General features: G+C 45.4%; 1 protein-coding gene across 1 annotated transcript in view; it reads left to right on the forward strand.

Annotated features, from left to right (window-relative positions):
• The window catches only part of MDGA2 (MAM domain containing glycosylphosphatidylinositol anchor 2), a 391,532-nt gene extending 380,460 nt beyond the window's left edge, over positions 1-11,072 (forward strand). The window contains exons 17-18 of the mRNA XM_054827962.1: positions 3,090-3,195; positions 3,939-11,072. Coding sequence (XP_054683937.1) covers positions 3,090-3,195; positions 3,939-4,027 — 195 coding nt within the window. The 3' untranslated portion in view covers positions 4,028-11,072. The remainder of the gene's footprint in view (positions 1-3,089; positions 3,196-3,938) is intronic.
• Positions 11,073-18,934: the final 7,862 nt, after the last annotated feature.

Here is an 18,934-nt window from a genome sequence, read left to right on the forward strand (position 1 = left end):
TTTTTGGATTGAGAAACTGATCTGCCCTTCAGTAAATGACCCTGCCGGACCACTGAGATGTTCAGCCCCTTCCAGCGAGTGTAAGGGGCTTACACCCTCGCCATTACGCTGTCCGGCTGGGGACACTCACGAGGCTCTTCCGTGCTTGTTAGGAGACTGGCCAGGAAGGTAAAATCTGTCTGAAATCCTGTTGAAGAAGCACAAGCTGAATCCCCTGGAGACACTCGGGATAACTCTGGAGGCACTATCGGGGCTTATTTCCATCTCCCCCGTTAAGAGAGCAGAGTGGCCTTTGCTGTACGCATAAGCCCCTCTATTCTTCAGCTAAATGCAGTATTTTGAACAACAGCTATCTAAAGTCACGGACACGCACATAATAGGTTTTGCAGGATACTGATAGGGGATTCTGATCATCTGGCACCTCCTGCAAATAGCTGCGGACTGCAGGCTGGATGGTGCTCCGTGCCTTGCCAACACTCATCTGCAGTGATTTGTTCTGAGCGTGTGGCCAAGCTGGCTAATAGCAACCCGTCTCTGAGGCCCATGAAACGCACTGCCAAACGCAGATTTTAATTAAATGCTGGCCGTTGTATTTGTATAGAGTCCTTTTGTCTGGAAACAGTGTTTTTCACTATAAGGAAAGATTTGACTTTAAACTCCATTGACTGGTTATATGCCTGCTGCCAAGGAGCAGGAGGGCAAGCTGTACTTTGGGGAGAAGAGAAGACACTTTCCTCTCGAGCTGAATACTTCCCATCATCAGAGGTAGAGTTGAAAAATTGTCAGAGGGATAATTACTTGAGCCACTGTTTTCAGACAACAGGGTAAATTACGGAAAAAACTTACCGTTTTCCCAATTACAGTTCCCTGTTGCATTAATATCCACCTTGTTATAGTAATTAACCTACAGCGTCGCACTTCAATAAAATACCGACGGAGTCTCCAGCTCCAAATGCACAGTTTTCACGTTTATTTAGTGTTCCCAGCTCAGACCTTGCCGCCTGGCTTAGGATGCAACGGGCAGGCTGTAAATACATGCCTTATATTGCCAGCCTACCGCTCCAGGGTCAGGCATCTCTGGGGACGCTCAGCTTAGCAACAAGACGAGATGTGTCTGTGGCCAAGGTCGAGGGACGTGCCCTCCGCGGAAAGGCAGGGCGGAGAATTGCCCGTGCGGTGGCATCGCGCGCCGTTGTGATACGGTCCGTGGGTGATATGCATCCAGCTGGACTAGTTACTGGAGCCCTGTGATTTACAGGGTCAGCTTCCACTGCCCTGAGTGTTTACTCATCGTTTATAATGAAAGGTATTCGTTTCAAGCGAGCAGCTCTGGCTGAACTGTATTAATGAGCAAAGAAATGTCAGAAGCTGCCCAGAGAAGAGGCTGGGATCTGCGTCCTGCTGAAATCAGTGACAACAGAGAGAGCCCATCGAGTGCCCCAGACATCTCCCCGATGCAGTTAGATCTTTATGAAGTGTAATTGAAGTATTTTGCTCCAGACGGAATTAATTTATTTTTTTTTCACATTGACTCTACCCCCAAGAGTTAATGTCTCCATTAGTGCCACAGCGCACCCTTATAAAATTCATTGAATTTCATGCATATATTGTTGCAGATTAAAGTTGAAAAACTTGTCATCTAAGTTAACCAAAAATATTTCAAAGGACTGGGGGGGGGGGGGGGAGGAAAAGGAGAGATAACTGCGCAAATAGTGCTGCTTGGGAAATATATTCCTTACATAATTCCTTCATCTCTTTCGAAAGGCTTTGAAGTTTTCTAGTGAATAAATTTCTCGCAAAGCAGAATGAGCCCACTCTTCTGCAAAGCTAATTAAGCAGCAGTATGGCAGGACAGCACCACGTCGGGTTTGGGAAGGAGAGCAGATGGCTTTGTTTCTTTAGTACAATAGTAATCCATGGCTAATAACGAACATTACGGCAAATAATATTACTGACCTTGCAACAAGCCACCCGTCTCCGTACAGGCACCATTCCCTTTCCCAGCTGTAGCAGTTGGGGTTTCAGACTAGGAATATTCGACAGAAAGGGATTAATAGGACTGTGAAATCACAGGCATCCATTTAGCAGAGGTTAAAGCCTTAAAGAGGAATAAAATCCCTACCCTGACGCTCTCTGTGATAAAACACATCACAGTGTCCTCTGATAAATATAAAACCATTCCTAGAAGGGATCAAAGCTTCTGGACATAATGATGAGCCACAAAAAGGAGCAGGAGAGAAGCGGGGCTGTCACTCTCATCAATTCCTGCTGCAGCAGGAGGTCCACGAGGTTAAAATCCACCAAGGTGATCACAGGAGATCACTGTGGGACCTCAGGGGATCCAAATCAAAGGTAGTCCCTTCCTGAACCCTGGAGATAAATATAGCTTTGTGCTATGAGTGAAGGGACACCAACCCAGCTCCTGAGAGGTTTCTCCCAAGCTTTCATGGGCCAGGGGGAGGTTGGAGGGGGGGCAGCTCCCATCCTCCTTCCGCCTGCAAGGAAGTGCCACCGGGGTGCAAAGGGAGCCCAGTGGGATAGATGGGGTGGGAGGGACTGGTGGGGCCACCTCTGAGAGCCAGAAACCTCCTTTTACTGTGGAGTTTTTGTGGCTCCTGTGTGTTCTCATGTGGTCGAGTGGATGCTCAGTCCTCCAACACCTTACAGATGCTGTTCTTCAAGCTGTGCCTCTGCCGTTTGCTTCAGGTGGCAGGAGTTTCTGGGGAAAACACCCCAAACTCTTTAAAACTTTTCCTCCACTTAGTCCTGCTCTTTGCTCCAGGAGTATCGTACTTACATAAATACGCACGTTGCAGTTAGTATAGTGGCAAAGCTGACCTGGACACACCAGGTAGACAACTAGGCAGACGACTAGCAGCTCTGCTATTTTTCAGCTCATTCTGAAGTGTAAAAGCCTCCACGGCTCACGCATCATCTGCGTTCACCTTACCATTACGTGTGAACTCAGTTGCGTTAAAGTGTTTGTAAATGATTCCAAGCCCGTCGATGTAGTTTAATGCTGTGCATAATGCAGCTGAATGTTTTCCACTCATCACCCTCTGATCTGCTTGTTCTTTATTTTTTTGCAGCTCATATTTGAAGGGATCCGGGGCCCTGGCATCGAAGGTGATATTGCTATTGATGATGTATCAATTGTGGAAGGAGAGTGTATGAAATCAGACCAACCGGCCAACAGTAAGTGGCTCTTCCACACATGGGGGAGAGCAAATTGCTTCTTGTAGTTATAAATTTGAGATACCTTCTAAAATGGATTTTCTCCAGGAGAACAATATATTGTTCGGTTCAGTTGGAGAGGCTTGAAGTGAAACATTTTTCCTTGGAAGCAAGCTCTGGAGTCAAAGTGTCTTTGTCCAGATAGGAAGATGCTGGTTTAGCAGAGATGCAAGCAGAAGGCCGATGGGCGTTAGGCAGAGGCGAGAGCGGTGGGCTGCACTGCCCGGGGGGGCTGGGCTGGGCAGCTCTGATTCGAGATGTGCAGAAAGGTAAAGGGACATCAAGAAAATGTTCAGTGCGCCCGAACAATATGAAATTAATGAATAGCGGTGTTGCGATCCCCTGTGGACCTTGTTCCATGGCTCCACCCCCACGTGTGCATTGGAATCAGACCTTAGCTCCGCAGCCAGGTGGTATTTTATCCCAACGCCTCCTGCCCCGTTCATTTGGCCAGGACTAGTCTCGTCCCCTCTTTGTAAGAGGTGACCTTGCGGAGCGTTGTCCCTGCAGGGACCAGGGCTCTGCTGGGGAGGGGGGTGGCACTCGGTGTGACGAGGGGAGGCAGCCCAGGTGAGCACCGTCCCGCTGTCCTCCCCGGCTGCACTGGTGTGCAGGACAGAGCCCTTTATCTTCTGAGCCTTGTAGCGATGCTGACTGTGTCTGGGCGGCTCTTTAATTCTACCTTTTTCCCCCCCTTTTTGTAGATTTACGATCAGGTGCTGTTGGGACATTAGCGCATATACGACTTATCCCAGTTATCATCCTCATGTCTGTCTTAAGTCATCAGAGGTGACCTTATCCTGGCAGAGGCTACAAAAGATTCACCAGGCACTGGCATGAAGAAAGAGTCTTTGTAAAATGGACATTTAAAAACAAACTACCAAAGATTCCTCCACTGACTGACTCAAAAGTTAAATAAATACATAAATAAATAAAAAAAAAATTAATTAAAAAGCACTGGGGACATAAAAGGCATCACGGGAGTGTAACTCACTATGAACCACGCGTGAGAACGATATCTGGCCTAAGTAAGGAAGAGACCTTCAGGTGCTTTTGTGGTCAATAATGAATACAGCATCATCTGGTTGAACTCTCGGAAAAGAGCTATAGAAACCCTTGTCAAAGCACAAAGTCATGGCTGGTTTTGTTTCAAATGAATAGTTTGCTTGTTACCATGGAAACCTAATGGCCTGCCAAAAAAAAAAAAAGAAAAAAAAAGAAGGAGTGAGAGAGGAAATAAAAACAGAGAGAAAAAGAGCAACACCTCACTGTAAACAGGGTATGTGAAGAGCTGGCATTCATTTTCCCTTCAAGAAGGTTTTTAGTATAGAGGTAAATAATTGTAGGCCCTTTCTACTTTGGCTGTCACCTCCCCTAGAGAATAACCCTAAATCAGAGCTGTTTTAAGACATTTATGTTTCATTTCTCATGGCTATGCTTGATAACTGTATGCTGTCTCCTTTTGCATGCATTACTATCCAGGATGTGCGACCTGGGCTTACATATTACACAGGCTTATCGGAGTTTGCTTGCGGCCACTCGAACACCCCTCTCCCCTCCCCAACTAAGTCATCTGTTCTAATGAAGTGAAGAAACCAAACCACCGTCTTTTATAAATTGCCATGGAAACCAAGTGCCTTCAATGAAACAAGCCTGATTTAAAAAAAAAAAATAATAAAATAAAAATAAAAAAAATAAAATAATAATAATAATTTCAACACAGAAGCTTGCACTGCTAAAATGTGGTTTGTGCAAACTATTTTCTAAACAAACTACGGAGCCTGGGTGTGCAGACTGCAGGCAAGGAGACGAAGCCGCTTCTGGAGACGGACGGACCTAAGCTGCTGCGTAAGCCCTTTCGGATGCGATATTTGTTGTTTAACCTTCCAGACAGCCATGGCCTTTCAGCTTATTATCCATTAGAAAATAGCTTCCGTTGGTCCTGGAAATGGGAGCAGCACTCTTTTCTTTTTTTTTTTTTTGTTGTTGTTGTTGGTTTTTTTTCAGGTTATCAAGTGGGTCAACCAGAGGAAAAGGTTGTTAAGATACACTTAGCGCAGAAGGTGGTAAAACACAGGAGTGATTTTCTTACTCTAACCTCCATTCGCAAGGCAGTCGGCCCCAGCGTTAGCAGGACGGGGAGGTGTGCGTGGGGGACGGCGGTGCGTACCGAGACACCGAGCAAACCGCAGAGCTCTCTGCAAACCTGGCGCCAGCGAAGCACCCAGGGTGCCGTGCCTCTGCCCTGGAGCCAGACTCTGTGCAGATCGCGAAAGATTATTTTGTTATTGTAGCGAAATTACAAAAAAAAAAAAAAAAAAAAAATCCACTTTTACAACAAAAAAAAAAAAAATAAAAGCTGTACAAATGGTTTTGAGCTACCCAAACACGTACCGTTAGCCAGCCGGTTTTCCACTGCATTGTAAAGTTCCCTTACAGTTGGTTATGACAATTTGAAGACCTTTTTCCTTAAATTATCTCAGCTTTTAACTTCATTTAAAAAAAAAAAAAAAAGACTTTTGTCTAAAGAAGAGTATTATTATTATAATTATTATAATTATTATTATTATTATTCTGTGTTCTCTCGACACCCTAGGATTAAAAAAAACTGATATGCAAGTAATTGGAGTACAAACATGAAAACAAACAAACAAAAGAGTATAATATTTGCAAATATGAGTATAAAAAGCACAACGAGATGCAGTAAAACAATGACAAGGCTTGATTTTTTTTATTCTGTAGAGAAATGTTTGTGCAAATTCAGTAATTCAACTGAAGAGATAATTTTACAGCTATGTTCAATAAAGCCTCTTTCCAGGTAAGGTATGCCAAGTGGTACGTGTGTTTGTTGAGCAATGTGCCCGTGCGCCCTGGATGGGTGCGATGGGATGGCTTGGTCTTAACCCTGATAAACTGGTGTTGTCCGAAGATATAATGGTCTGTACTGGTGATGCGCGGGGGCTGGAGCTTTCCGAGGATGCTGTCGGCTCCCTGATTTGTAGGCAGTCCCCCCGCACCGCGGCTGGAAGGCTGCTCGGAAGATGGTGGGAGCTCTGCGTCTGGATGGACCGAGGGGGTTTGACACCCTTAAAAAAAAAAAAAAAAACAAACAAAAAACCAACAAATTTCCCACTGGCAAGCACTGGATTTTAATTGTGGCCAGAGAACCAGGTCAGGTATGGTGAGACCCTGATGCAGATTTTTGCTTAGGAGGTTGGTGTGTCTCGTAATTCAGGATTTGTGGAAATCAAACCTTCACCTGCACCCTCCTGCTGATCTCTCGTGAAAGCCACAGAACCGCGGGATCGTCCGAGCGGCTTCTCTGAGGGCGCGGTTGGCATGACTGTCTGCGGAGGGGCTGGCTTTGCCCGAGGCTGCCAGGAGCCCTGCCAGAAGTGGATGCGCAGGATTTGTGCAGCAGACTCGCCTGATACGTTTCCTGTTGTGTCTCTAACCATCTTGGTTAGAGATGGTGGCTCGTTTTTGCTCATTTTCTAGTTTGAGCAGCAGCTGCAGCGATGCTCCTGGGCTGGAGGGGCAGCGGGGGCTGCACGAGGTCCCCGCCGCTCAGGGACGGGTACACGCGCTCTCGCTTGGCCACGCTAAGCTGATGACAAACCTCGTTCTGCTGTATTTCGTGATCACTGGCCTGATCAGATGAAACAGGGAATAGGGAAAAAAAATAAAAAATAGTGGCAATCTGTCAATCATTTTAAAGTACAATGTGAAGCATTCCATTTCCTTTAAAATGTTTTCCTGGTTTTCCCTCGAATTTATCCCTTCCAAAAAGAGACTCAAAGTAAAATGAAATTTGGATGCCCATGGATCAGCACAGACCAGGAGAAGCCTCTTGGAAGCTCTGGGCAGAGCTCGGGCCGCAGGGCCGACGGCGGCGGTGTGACGGGGACTCTGCGGGAAGGGAGGATTTGGAAAGTGCCCTGCGATGTCCTCTCGTGCTCGGGCAGCTGTGATGAAGACAGCCGGAATGAAGTGGAGATCGTGCTTGCTTTTTTAGATCCCAAGCTAAGACTGTAAACCGGAATCCGTATTTTGATTTTTCTTTCCCTTGGTCGAGGACCACGTTGAGTATTTGATGAAGGTTTTCGATTGACAGCCAAAGACCACAGTCATCATCTTTTGGGGCAGGATAATCTGTTTGTCCTGAAAAGCCCAGGTGTTTGTGTGAAAGGAAATTTATTTCCCATGCCTATTGCAGTTTTACTCTGCTTGTTTGGGTGCAGAAGATGGTGCTAAGAAAAGCTGTTTTTCAGATGTTGATTCAGGAGTGGTATTGTCTTCCTTTACATTCCTAATGTAAGCCACTGAAAAGGCAATGGTATTTTACTTTGGGCCATGAGCAAGAAGTACAGACTGAGATATGTATTTCCTAGTCTTGGTGGTTTTTTTTCTTTCCCATTTTGGTGTGAAAATGGATGTAGTATTTGTAAAATTTTGGGGCTGACAATCAGACAAAGGGAATTTGGGCTGGTGGCTCTTCTATGAAATTTGCTAAACGCTATGATTCAGTTCCTGGGTATCCAATCTAGTAAAGTGTCTGATGTATTTTTAAATTGGACATCAAATACATAATTGTGCAAATGTGGACTTTGCAGCAACTACAACGCTTGGCTGTTGGGATCAGCGACCGTGGTTTCTGTGGGGGTGGCTAGGTGTTCCCAAGGCAGAGGTAGGTGGAGCCCATGATAAACATTCCAATTTTTTTTAATTCTTTCTCAGGATCATCTGGGAGAATTAGGACATTATTGGAGTACTTCTCTTTCATTGCCTCCAACAAAGCCTTGGAAGTTCATTTCTTTGCCAAAGCACGTAGTTTGTGAAATCCCACATACAATTATGAAGCACTTTGATCTCACTGTGCCACCAACCCACCGCTTCTCCAGCCGTCTCCAGCCAGGCTTGGATCCTGGATGAGACACAAGGCAGGATAAAAAAACATAGACTAAAAGGGGGCAAACACAAATCACACTACAAATGCACAATAACGATTTGAAGGCAGGAGCAGCTCCTTGATAGCCCATCAAAATGGCGATGGCTGATGTGATGAAGGTGTTAACTAGGGGGGGATAGGGTCTTTACACTGAGCTCATCTCATATCAGCCAGTTTTTGGAGACTATTGTCTAAGGGTGTGCTACTGTCATGCCCACAGAAATCCTTGGAAATGTGAAATTCCCTCTTAATTTGGGAGAGGAACTGCTGGTTCACCCAAACGAGATGGAGCTGCAGCTGCAAGCCCCGTGCACAAATACCAACCTCCACTGATGCCAGAGCAGTTCCCTTCTTGACACCAAGCACTTGAATCTCTGCCGCATGCACTGGTGTAAATGGCGGAATTTGGTTTGAACAGCTTTTGGGGCAGTTGGGATCTCCAAACTTTAAACCAGAGTTGATCATTTAAACATCAGCTTATTGTTCAAGTTTGGTTTCTCTTTTACTGCCTTGTAAGGTCAGTGAAATCCCTTTGTAGTGAGTAGTTTAGTCAGAATGATCAGATTTTTTTTTTTTTCCCCCACCCTTAATAGAAGAGGCTTACCCGATTTTATTTTTGGAGGGTTTACTTGCTAGTATTGCTTTTTCATGTATCAAAGGATAATTGAAACTCTCTTCCTCCCTGAGAAGAACTGTGATCCATCAGAAGAATGGCTTTCTAGAGCAGTTCAATAAAAAAGATACGGTTTGGTATTACAAGCACTCTCTGCCCATATATGCTAATAAAGAAATTGGGTGCCATCTGGATTAATTCTTGTATTTTCCCATAAAACTATAAAAAGCTATAACAAAGCTTATTATTACATTTCAGATTTTTTTTCCAACAAAGCAACACCACAGGAGCGTGCTCCCTCGTTTACTGCTGCCCCACCACGATACCAGTGTCAGTCCTCAGCAGCCCAGGAGTAATTAAACCAGCATGTACTAATCATTTGATTTTTCCCTCATGCAAAGGAGGTCAGCGACCCACAGCTCATGCAATATTGCAGTCATGGGGTCTTTGGTCTTCACAAGTTTTATGTCATTTTTCCCTAAAGCCCCGACGTCACCCTGTAGATCCCATGGGAACGCGCCCCAGCACGCGCTGGTGCAGGCAAGGAGAGGAGCTCTGCAGGACTGGGGCTGGGGAGGGACGTGCTGGGCACTCCTGCTGCCAGCAACCACCCACCGTGCCCCTGCTCACAAATTCATCACTCTTAAAACCAATTGAAAAGTAGAAGAGGAAGGATGCGTTTGATTTTTGACCTCTATGGTGCTTGTAAGGCCATTGCAAAACCTCGCTGCTGGGAGCTTTGCCACCCCCATTCTTGTTACCAGCGTAAATGTGTTCACGGCCAGTTTAGCATCATTTGTTCTTGTGCCAGCAATGTCTAAACATATTTTCCTCCCTTTTTGGTGTTAAGATCCTCTCCTTCTGCACCCCCAGGCCACCTTCAGGTCCCCCTTTTGACTGGTTTTGGCCAGGCTACCGTTTTTGTATCTCTGGGTTAGAAAAAATATATAATAAAAAAATAGGAGCTATCATTAACCCAAATACAGGATGCTTGGGATAGTACATCTGATGTGACTTACTAAAATACAATATAGTTTTCCTTTGTCAGATTAGGGAGCTTGTACAATCAGCTTTATATTATGGGAAGGATGTTGTATTTTCTACCCAGAACACCACATCCAAAGTCAGTGAAGATGTCATCCCGCTTGCTCTTGAGTGCTTCTGGAGAGCAAGTCTTTCAGAGGTTTCAGTGGTGACCCTAAGACTTTCCTTTAATAAAATATCTTCTTACCCATATCTCTCAGAGAAATAATTGTGTTATAATGAAACTACTCAAGTGAGAACAAACTGATCAAGATATCAGAGAATGCAGTGACACAGTCTATACATGTGGGGAGTGATTCCCTCCTCCCTGTATGCCTTTCCTCAAACACCCAAAACCATCCAAGTTCAGCAATGAGCTCTTGGTCACTTGGCACATTTTGTAACTCACCAAGAGCAACCCTAGTGCTTTATAAAATCTGTGTGACACCTGACCAGAAACCGAACCATAAATAGGACGATTATGTTTGCGTTCCCTGTCTAGATGTGTCTCCATGCATCCTGGTAGCCTCACCTAACATGGTCTCTCCTAGCTGGTTCTTTGTATGACATGGTCAGGTTGAATGTCACCTTATTGGAGCCTACCAAGGACCTATGACAGGTGACTTGCAACCAATTTCCTTCCATTTCTATTCTCTGTAATTTTTTTTTTTTCCATTGAGAAAGAGACTTGAATGTTGGCAAGTGCTTGGACAAATGACTACTAACGTAGCTTTGCTCACAGCTAAGGGCATGGCTGATAACTGGAGAAATGTCACCGCTGATTCCTTGGGATCCAGGATCTTTGCATGCCACAAGTCTTCGTCTTCTGCAGGCTGGAGGTTTGCAGTCCTCCACTCGTACGGAAGAAACAGGAACACTGCAACAACCGCAACTGTAAAATCTATTGAATTGCTTTTGACGGATATGACCACAAAAGAGATGATTGAAGATACACACGGTACTGCAAGTAAGAATGAGCAGCCTCAGCACCTACTCAGGAAAGATCAGATGCGCTTCTGCTTGCACACTACCAACTGCAAAAGGAAAAAATCTGTGTGTTTGTGTGTGTAAATATTATATAAATAACTGTAATTGTGTGTATTTAATGTATATATAATGATTATTACATTTTAACAATCTCAAGTATTGTATATAGCCAAAACTTGGTCTCTTATTTTACTAGCACACCCACTGTAGATTTATTTTTTTGTCATTGTTGTCAATGTATCTGGTTAAATTACAAACTGGTCTCACTTTGACCTCAAAGGGTATATGTTCTTTATGTACATTTTATAAAGAAAAAAAAAAAATCACTCAGTATTTTTGGTTACCTTTTCAATTGCCAGCAGTATTTTCTGTCTTTTCCTCTTTGGCTGCATGCTGCCTTTGCTCCTGCCCCCCACATCCGGTGCAGTGAAGAGTGGAGGGCCGTTGGGAGGGACTGGGGTTGGTGGGCAATGACACAGAATCATAGAATCATAGAATCGTTTGGGTTGGAAGGGACCTCAAAGATTTCTCACTCAATGTGTCCTTGCCTTCCCGAGAGATGTAAGGAAGAAGGACTGTCTCTCCCCATCCCATCCCATCCCATCCCATCCCATGCCATCCCGTCCCATGCCATGCCATGCCATGCCATGCCATGCCATGCCATCCCATCCCATCCCATCCCATCCCATCCCTGCTTGCTAGGTACTGAAAGGATGTGATCAGACCACGAAGAGGCCATGCCACTCTCTACCAGGGCCTTCCCTTGCTTGGTGCCAGCAGAGTAACAAGGTTTTAGCCAACTGTATGGACAGCTCAGGGTTGAAGTCCATTTCTTTGGCTTTCCATAATGCCCAAACACAATCCCTGGGAAGCAAAACAAGAGAAACCTGCATGAAAATGCGTGTGCTGTACCGTACCAGACCAGGCTAGTTCAGAGCACTCCTCTCCATGCCAGCCATGTGGGTATAGATGTGCCGGGCACACATAGCTATCCAGGGATCTCTGCTGTTGTGTAATGGTGCAGTGTAGCACAGCATCTCCAGATCCAACCTGGACCTTATTGCTTGATGAGTCCGGATTTTTCAAGGTCAGTGGCTACGTGGTGCAATGTTGACCATCTGGACCTCAGCAATTGTGGGGTTGATGCCTGTTCTCTGCTGCAGGCATGACCTGGGTGTTTCTATTTCTTGTCCAACCCTTCTATTAAGACTGCAGGTTGAGGCCAGGAGCTCTGTGCATGTACAGCACAGTCAGGCACACTTTTAATTGAGGAGTTTCCAGACTACTATAATGTGAAGAACTGGAAGAGTTCCTGAAGTATGGCATCAGCTCATTTAAGAACATGAAGGCTCCACATTTTCACTGGCTAGCGACTAATTATTTTGAAAAAGGCTTAAGTAGACCATTAAACTTCTCTGGTGTTTGGTGCAAATGAAGGGTAAAGTGCTGTGCCCTGATCTGGCCATGCTGTGTGTCCATGTCACGCTGGTGGAGAAATGGATGCACAAAGAGAAGAACCACCATTGAGGAGGGACCCCTCGCTTGTGGTTCCTTCTGTGGCTGCGTTGGGTTGGTCTGTGTGGAGATAAACTTTTTTACTGCCCTTCAGAATTAGAAGTTTTTTTATTGTAGGTGAAATGAGACTACAATCTACATAAATAAAAGCATACTTTGTTTCTTGTTACACTTTGCAAACGCTGACATTTCTTTGCCCTTTTTAGGTGCTGTCGTTGCATCCATCATTTTCTTGATTAGATTTGTGACTGTCAGCTGCCAGCTTCTAAGCACGTGTTCAAATTAATTCACAAGATAAAACTCACCGTTTCCAGACAATTCTTGCTCTCCAGTGGCCTCCACCACAGACAGTGACAAACAGCAGCACACCGAAATTCACAGCATAAAAAAAGAAACATGCTGGTCTCTTCTTTTTCAGCCTAAAAAATTCCACTATGCCAGTGGATCTCACAACCTGAGACCCTTTCTACATGCCCTCATCCTGTCCGTGGGGTATTCAGTACTCACACTGATGGGCTGAAGCATTTTCTTCACTTTATTGCGGACATGTTGACCTGCTCCCCCTTCCACTCATGGTAATTATGCTTTAGCTCTACAGTGGGCCAAGAGGAGATCCAAGGGCACATACCCTTGTATGAACAAAGCCAGTATTATATGTAGTATTATTATTAGAAGCGTTTTTTATATATATATATCGTATTTACACCCCAGCTATCCACTGCCAAACAGAGGCGCTCTACATCCTTGCCTACAGCCGCCACCCTGTCTCCAATCTGCCTCGGGGGCCAAGACTTGAACCTCACTGTCCCCATCCCACCCAATTCCATAAAGGTTTGTGGAGCTTGGTAGACAGACACAAACATCTATGTAAAAACATCTGATTTTGGCATTGTTTTCCTAACAAAAACACCGTTAAGTTTGTTGGGTAGATTTTTACCTGACTTTTGGCTTCTGGAAACTTTTTTATCTGTGGGCACAGGACAATTTCAGCGTACAATTAGGTAGGACCGAGTGGCAAGCCTAGCCTTGAGATAGACTGCATGTATAGGTCAATGCCTGCTCCTGATCTGTTGCCAGTTTTTGTGGAGCTCTGGACGTGAGTGGCACAGCACGTGGAGCAGCCAGGACTGGCAGATCTGTCCCTAGGGAATGCTGCTTATTCTTGTTGGAGGTTTTTTAGTATGGTGCTTTTTTTTGTTTGTTTATGACAGGAGGACAGGGGTGTATTTGCAAGGATTAAAGTATTACTGTAGTGGCTCTAGGCCTTTCACAATCCCCATTATTTGCTCTAATCCCACCAGAACACAATGCTTCTCTCATATTCCTTAATTATGGAGTGAAAATTAATAAAAAAATAAGGTATAAACAATGACATGCTGGTGAGGGATGTAAATCCCAATTTATTTGGGGTGCAGCAAAAATTTGTGGTTCTGCTGTGTTCAGTAATACTTGACATTTTCAGCCTAACTCCCCAGGGAACGAGGCTTACACAATCCTTCTGCAAGTCGTTTTGTGTATCTCTGGCCTTTCATTTTAATAAGTCCTGAAAATTTTGTCTCATTTCAAACAGGCTTGAAGGGCAGTTGAGATCACAACAACAATTTGTTTATTTAAAGGTGGGGATTTTTTTTTGGAAGTGATCCACGAGGTGAAGATGCTTTGTTACTGCTCCCCGGGGAGGGTGAGGCTGTAGTGAGTATCTCGAGTGCGGGGAAGATTTAGTGACCAGCAGAAAATCCAGCCAGGAAAAACAAACTGAGAGGAAGACAGGTTCATGCAATGGCCTGAAAATATCGGCAGGCCCAGTTCTGCAACAGCTGAATTAAGGCAGGAGGTGCATTAAAGAACAATGACTATGGAGAGGTGAGAATCTCTTGGGGTTTTATTATTATTTCAGCTGTTTACTTTTTTTTCTCCCTCCCCAGTCTCCTGGGGTCAGTGTAGCTACCAGCATCCAGTCCCCTCCATTAGGGGCTGAGCACTAGATGCTGAGGACAGGATTAGGCAGCACCTAATACTTACACCGCTAATTAGGTGCTAATAAGGCACCCTAATGACTCAAGCAGCCAGATTTTCAAGCAGCTGTGCCAGGCTCCCAAGCATGGAGCCCTGGCAGGGCTCGTGGTCTGGAGACTTTGTGCCTTTGCCATCTGCCCAGAGAGGGGCAGAAGGGCTCGTGAAAGGATTCAAAGAGGTTTTGCATCGGGAGAGACAAAGTCAAAGCTCTTCAACCTGCAAAAGAGGCGCGGAGAGGGGGTGTCACAGAGGTCTGTTAAATCTGGCGGGGTCTGGAAAAGAGGTGGGAATGATTGTTCATATTTCTCATACCAGAGACAGAATCACTCAGCCTCACAACAGCTTTTCCTCCCAAGTTTGTCTCAATGTGCAACACGCAGCGTGTGCTGATACAGCGCTGTCCTTCTGTGTTGCAGTCTGCCTGCCTTGTCCTGCGTTTTCCCACTTATTTCCCAGGAGATCCAACAGGCAGGTGCCTTCTGGTATGAAAATAGACTAGAATGGAATTAGAATATTTTCAGTTGGAAGGGACCTGCAACCATCACCTAGTCCAGCTGCCTTACCGCTTCAGCAACGACCAAAAGTTAAAGCCTGTTATTAAGGGCATTGTCCAAATGCCTCTCAAACACTGACAGGTTTGGGGCACCAGCCACTTCTCCAAGAAGCCTGTTCCAGGGTTTGACCTCCCTCTTGGTAACGAAATGCTTCCTCGTGTCCAGCCTGACCCTCCCCTGCTGCAGCTTTGAACCATTCCCACATCTCCTATCACTGGATCCCAGGGAGAAGAGCTCAGCACCTCCCTCTGTGCTTCCCCTGCTCAGGAAGCTGCAGAGGGCCATGAGGTCGCCCCTCAGCCTCCTTCTCTCCAAACCAGACAAACCCTGAGTGCTTGGCCGCTCCTCACAAAACATGCCTTCCTGCCCTGTCGCCAGCTGTTTGTCCTCCTCTGGATGTACATCTTCCCATTCCTGGCTTTCAACGAGCAAAGGCAAACTGTACTCTTGCAAATGCAGTGCAGGACTCGGACCAGGTCATTCACACTTAGAAACCCCTTCAGGAGCTGATGAACATCTGATAACTGACAGGGTTTTCTACCCTGTATGTCCTCCTCATTCTTCCTCTGGTTGTTATCATCTCTGCCAACTCTCCATCAATGCTATTCTTCTGATTCCCTTGAGAAACATCCCTGATGCTCTTTTGCACCTTCGCCTTGGAGAGACCCTTCCAAGGGGTTAATCATGGCCTTAGACTCACCTTTCCTTACAGAAAGTGAGAAATGAGACAAATACCGATCCTGTTTTGTTTTAAAGGACAATGTTCAAAAACTTACTAATAAATTGCCGTCATTGCTAATAGGTAGTAATTGCATCCTGTATGAGGGCATTGAGACTGGCTGAGGCTTAAATAGCCTCTAAACCTCTTTCTAATTGTCATTATGGGTCCGGCTGCTCACTCAGCAAGAGGCTTCTCAGCGCAAATCCCATTCCCTGCTGGGTTTGAACACAGATGAATACTAATATGTAGCTAATGCAAGGGAGATTGACCACTTGAAAGAAAAGAAAGTATTTGCTTTGTTTAAAAAAAAATATATATATCAAGAGCTCTTTTTAATTAAAGAGACTTATTTAACAGGATAACTGGTTGAAAGTGCAGTCTGACATTTTCCGTTTGATTCAGTCTAGGGAACATCTGGGACAGCATCCCTTTGCGTGGCAGGGAACGTGCATCCCTGGGTATTTGTTCGATATTGGGTATAATGAGGCTGCCTGACAGGAGCACTGGATGCAAATTTGATATTAGTACTTTTACCAGTAACAGCAGCATTATAAGAATGATAGCAATGCTCAGTGGGACATGGGAGCTGTCAGGAAGAGAGGTGGCATCTGTCTACATTAAGTTTGAATCTGGATAACGAAGACTTAATCATATTTCAAAAAAATAAAGGAAAATAGGAGGATGCTGTGATTTTTACCTGTCATTGAGTCTTGGTGGATAGAGACGACTCTCTAAAGCAGAGACTGACTCTGTGGGCCTGGATATAGCACGGGCTGGTGGGTGGATGCAGGTCTCCTAGATGTCCCTGAGCTACATGTGAAAGCTTGCATGCCAGGAGCCGACTGTGAAAGCACCGTTTTCAGCAAAAAGTACTTTGGATGCTAGAGGACCACATGTTCCTGCACATGTCAATGTTGCAGCGTTTGAGTGCTAGTGATGGTTAAGCCATTCAGTTGAAAAAGACTCCAGGTATGTCTATGAGGGTTTTAATACAAGACCAAGTCCGCTTTACCCATAAGAAACGAATGCAGATGTGTCCACTTTTGGATACTTGGATTCAGCGTCTGCCAAAACGGTGGCTCAGTTTCCTGCTTAGTCTCACAGGACATTAGGACAAGGAAGACAAGTAGAGAACACAAAAAAATCTTTTATTAGCTACAGCAGCTCTTTCCTAGTAAAATTAGCAAGTTGGCAAGAGTGATTAATCTTACAGTCTTAGTATTTTGTTGGGAAATTAAGAGGAGGAGAACAAAGTTTCCTTCGTCTGACCTAGAAAATAGGGCACTGCCATCACCAAGCAGCAAACGTCAGGCATGTGCTGTTGAAAAAATCAGTGGAAGTTTATTGCTGTGCTGCGTAGGGTATCCAGCCCCTCCTGGCCTCCTTCGGGACCAGCACTGCCTCCAAAGGAGGTGCACTAATTACATTAATCCTGGAAATAGGATGCGATTTGCTAGCAGGGTATAGATGCAAATTTTGAAACAGCTTGCCAGGAGAAATGGTGAGTATGCCATTGGCTTGGGCTTATCCGGGACCGTTAGATTTCATCGTGAAAGACAGGCTTTAGCCTGGGAAGAGAAATGCAGCTACAGTCAGCCTTTGTGCTCCTCTTTGACACTGGGGCCTGTGACTCTCCTCAACCTCCCACGCACCCTTCATGGGCAAGAGAGGAAAGAGGAAAGCTTGTCTTGCCCTAAGCATGCTCTGAACATGTAAAGACTGTGTTTATAATCAAATCTCATGTCTGACGGCTTCAGGCAATTGCTTGCAGGTGCCAGGAAGGAATTCACCTCCAGACACAGCTGCTCACACTCATTCTGGCTATGTTTGCTTGCTGGTAATTTAAACAGCAGAGATTTGCCACAGCTGGGGGTGGGCAGGGTGGTTGTACTTGTGGCTGCTCTGTCTGGATGCTGGCCAGCTGGTTCTTGTTCGTGTGCGTAGGGTAAGCTGGCATAACTGCAGTTGTGCAGGAATTTTTCACCAGGTGGAAGTAATAGAGATTGTTTTGTTCTTTTCTGCCTTCCTCCACAGGACAGTCTGGCGTGGGTCATCTATTGAGTTCCCTGACCATGCATCCGTGGTGTGTTGGTCTCCTGTGGCACAGAACAGCTTATCAGGAATGAAAGATTTCCATTTACTTACTGCCATGAGAGTGGATATAGGGGTTTCCAATGAAGTTTAATGATCTGTGACTTTCAGGTTATGATCCAGGTGATCTAAGAATTTCATCTGTGCTTATCCGTATTAATTTTTTCTTAGTGTAGACACTAGCCTCGCAGCAGAAGTATATTTTTCAAATGAGTATTCAGGCAGGATTTTCGATATGTTATGTGGTTAAAGGCAGAAACAGAGTCAGGCAATGTGTGGTGCCTTCCTGAAGGTAACTCAGTCTTTTACACACCTGTAAAATGAGGCCCTCCCTAGCTATGACTTCTCTGTATATCTAACACCAGAATTTAAATCTCACACCCCCATCATCCTGCCCTGCAAATGGAGAGAGACATAGGACAGCCAACGACCAGTTGGCAGAATTTGGCTTTGGAGATAACAATATTTAAGTCACCTTGTGTGAAGAATTTATGATTGCAAATCATCTGTTTCCATGAGCTGCTGTCATCTAATGACCAGCATGTCTTACCACAGCATGGTCGAAGCTGAGCATCCGAACACTCTAAATAAATATGGCTGTCAACATTATTGGGATCAGCCCCATCACTGCGTTTGTCCTCTTTCCTCCACTCCCTCCCTGCAAGATCACCCTTTCTCTACCCATCCACTGTCCCCAGCACTGCTGCCGCTGCCTCTCCACCTCACTGAGACCTGAAACAACTTGGGGAAGGAGGAAGCTGAAAGCACTGAGATGTTTTTGGAGCAGATGGAGGCTGTGAATTCTGTCCCAACAGGACTGAATGTTGCAGGGAACAGTCCAGGAAATCCACAAGTAAGAGGTTGGCTGGGATGCTCGAGCTGAGGGCAGGGGCAGGTCTGGAGATAGGAGCTGGGGTTGATGTTAGGATGTGTCACCGAAGGGAAAGGAAGGGTTGGCCAGTGGTTGGGTCCTAAGACAGTATGTGGTGATCAGGCTGCTGACTGGCACTGATGCTGACTCGCTCCTCCGGGCTAATCTGCCCTCTGAGCACCAGCAGTAGTGAGAACCTGGAAGGAACTCTGGGCTGAGGTTGCAAACCCATCCCTTAAGCCAGGACATGACGAGACTGACTGACTGCCTTCCTGCTGTCAGCTTCTGTCCTGGTCCAGTGAGGGTGTTGTGGTTGAATGCTCAGGGCTTTATCTGTTAGAGATTTTGGCACAAGATTCCA

The sequence above is a fragment of the Grus americana genome, chromosome 5 (genome assembly GCF_028858705.1).
Source record: "Grus americana isolate bGruAme1 chromosome 5, bGruAme1.mat, whole genome shotgun sequence".
Lineage (NCBI taxonomy): Eukaryota > Metazoa > Chordata > Aves > Gruiformes > Gruidae > Grus > Grus americana.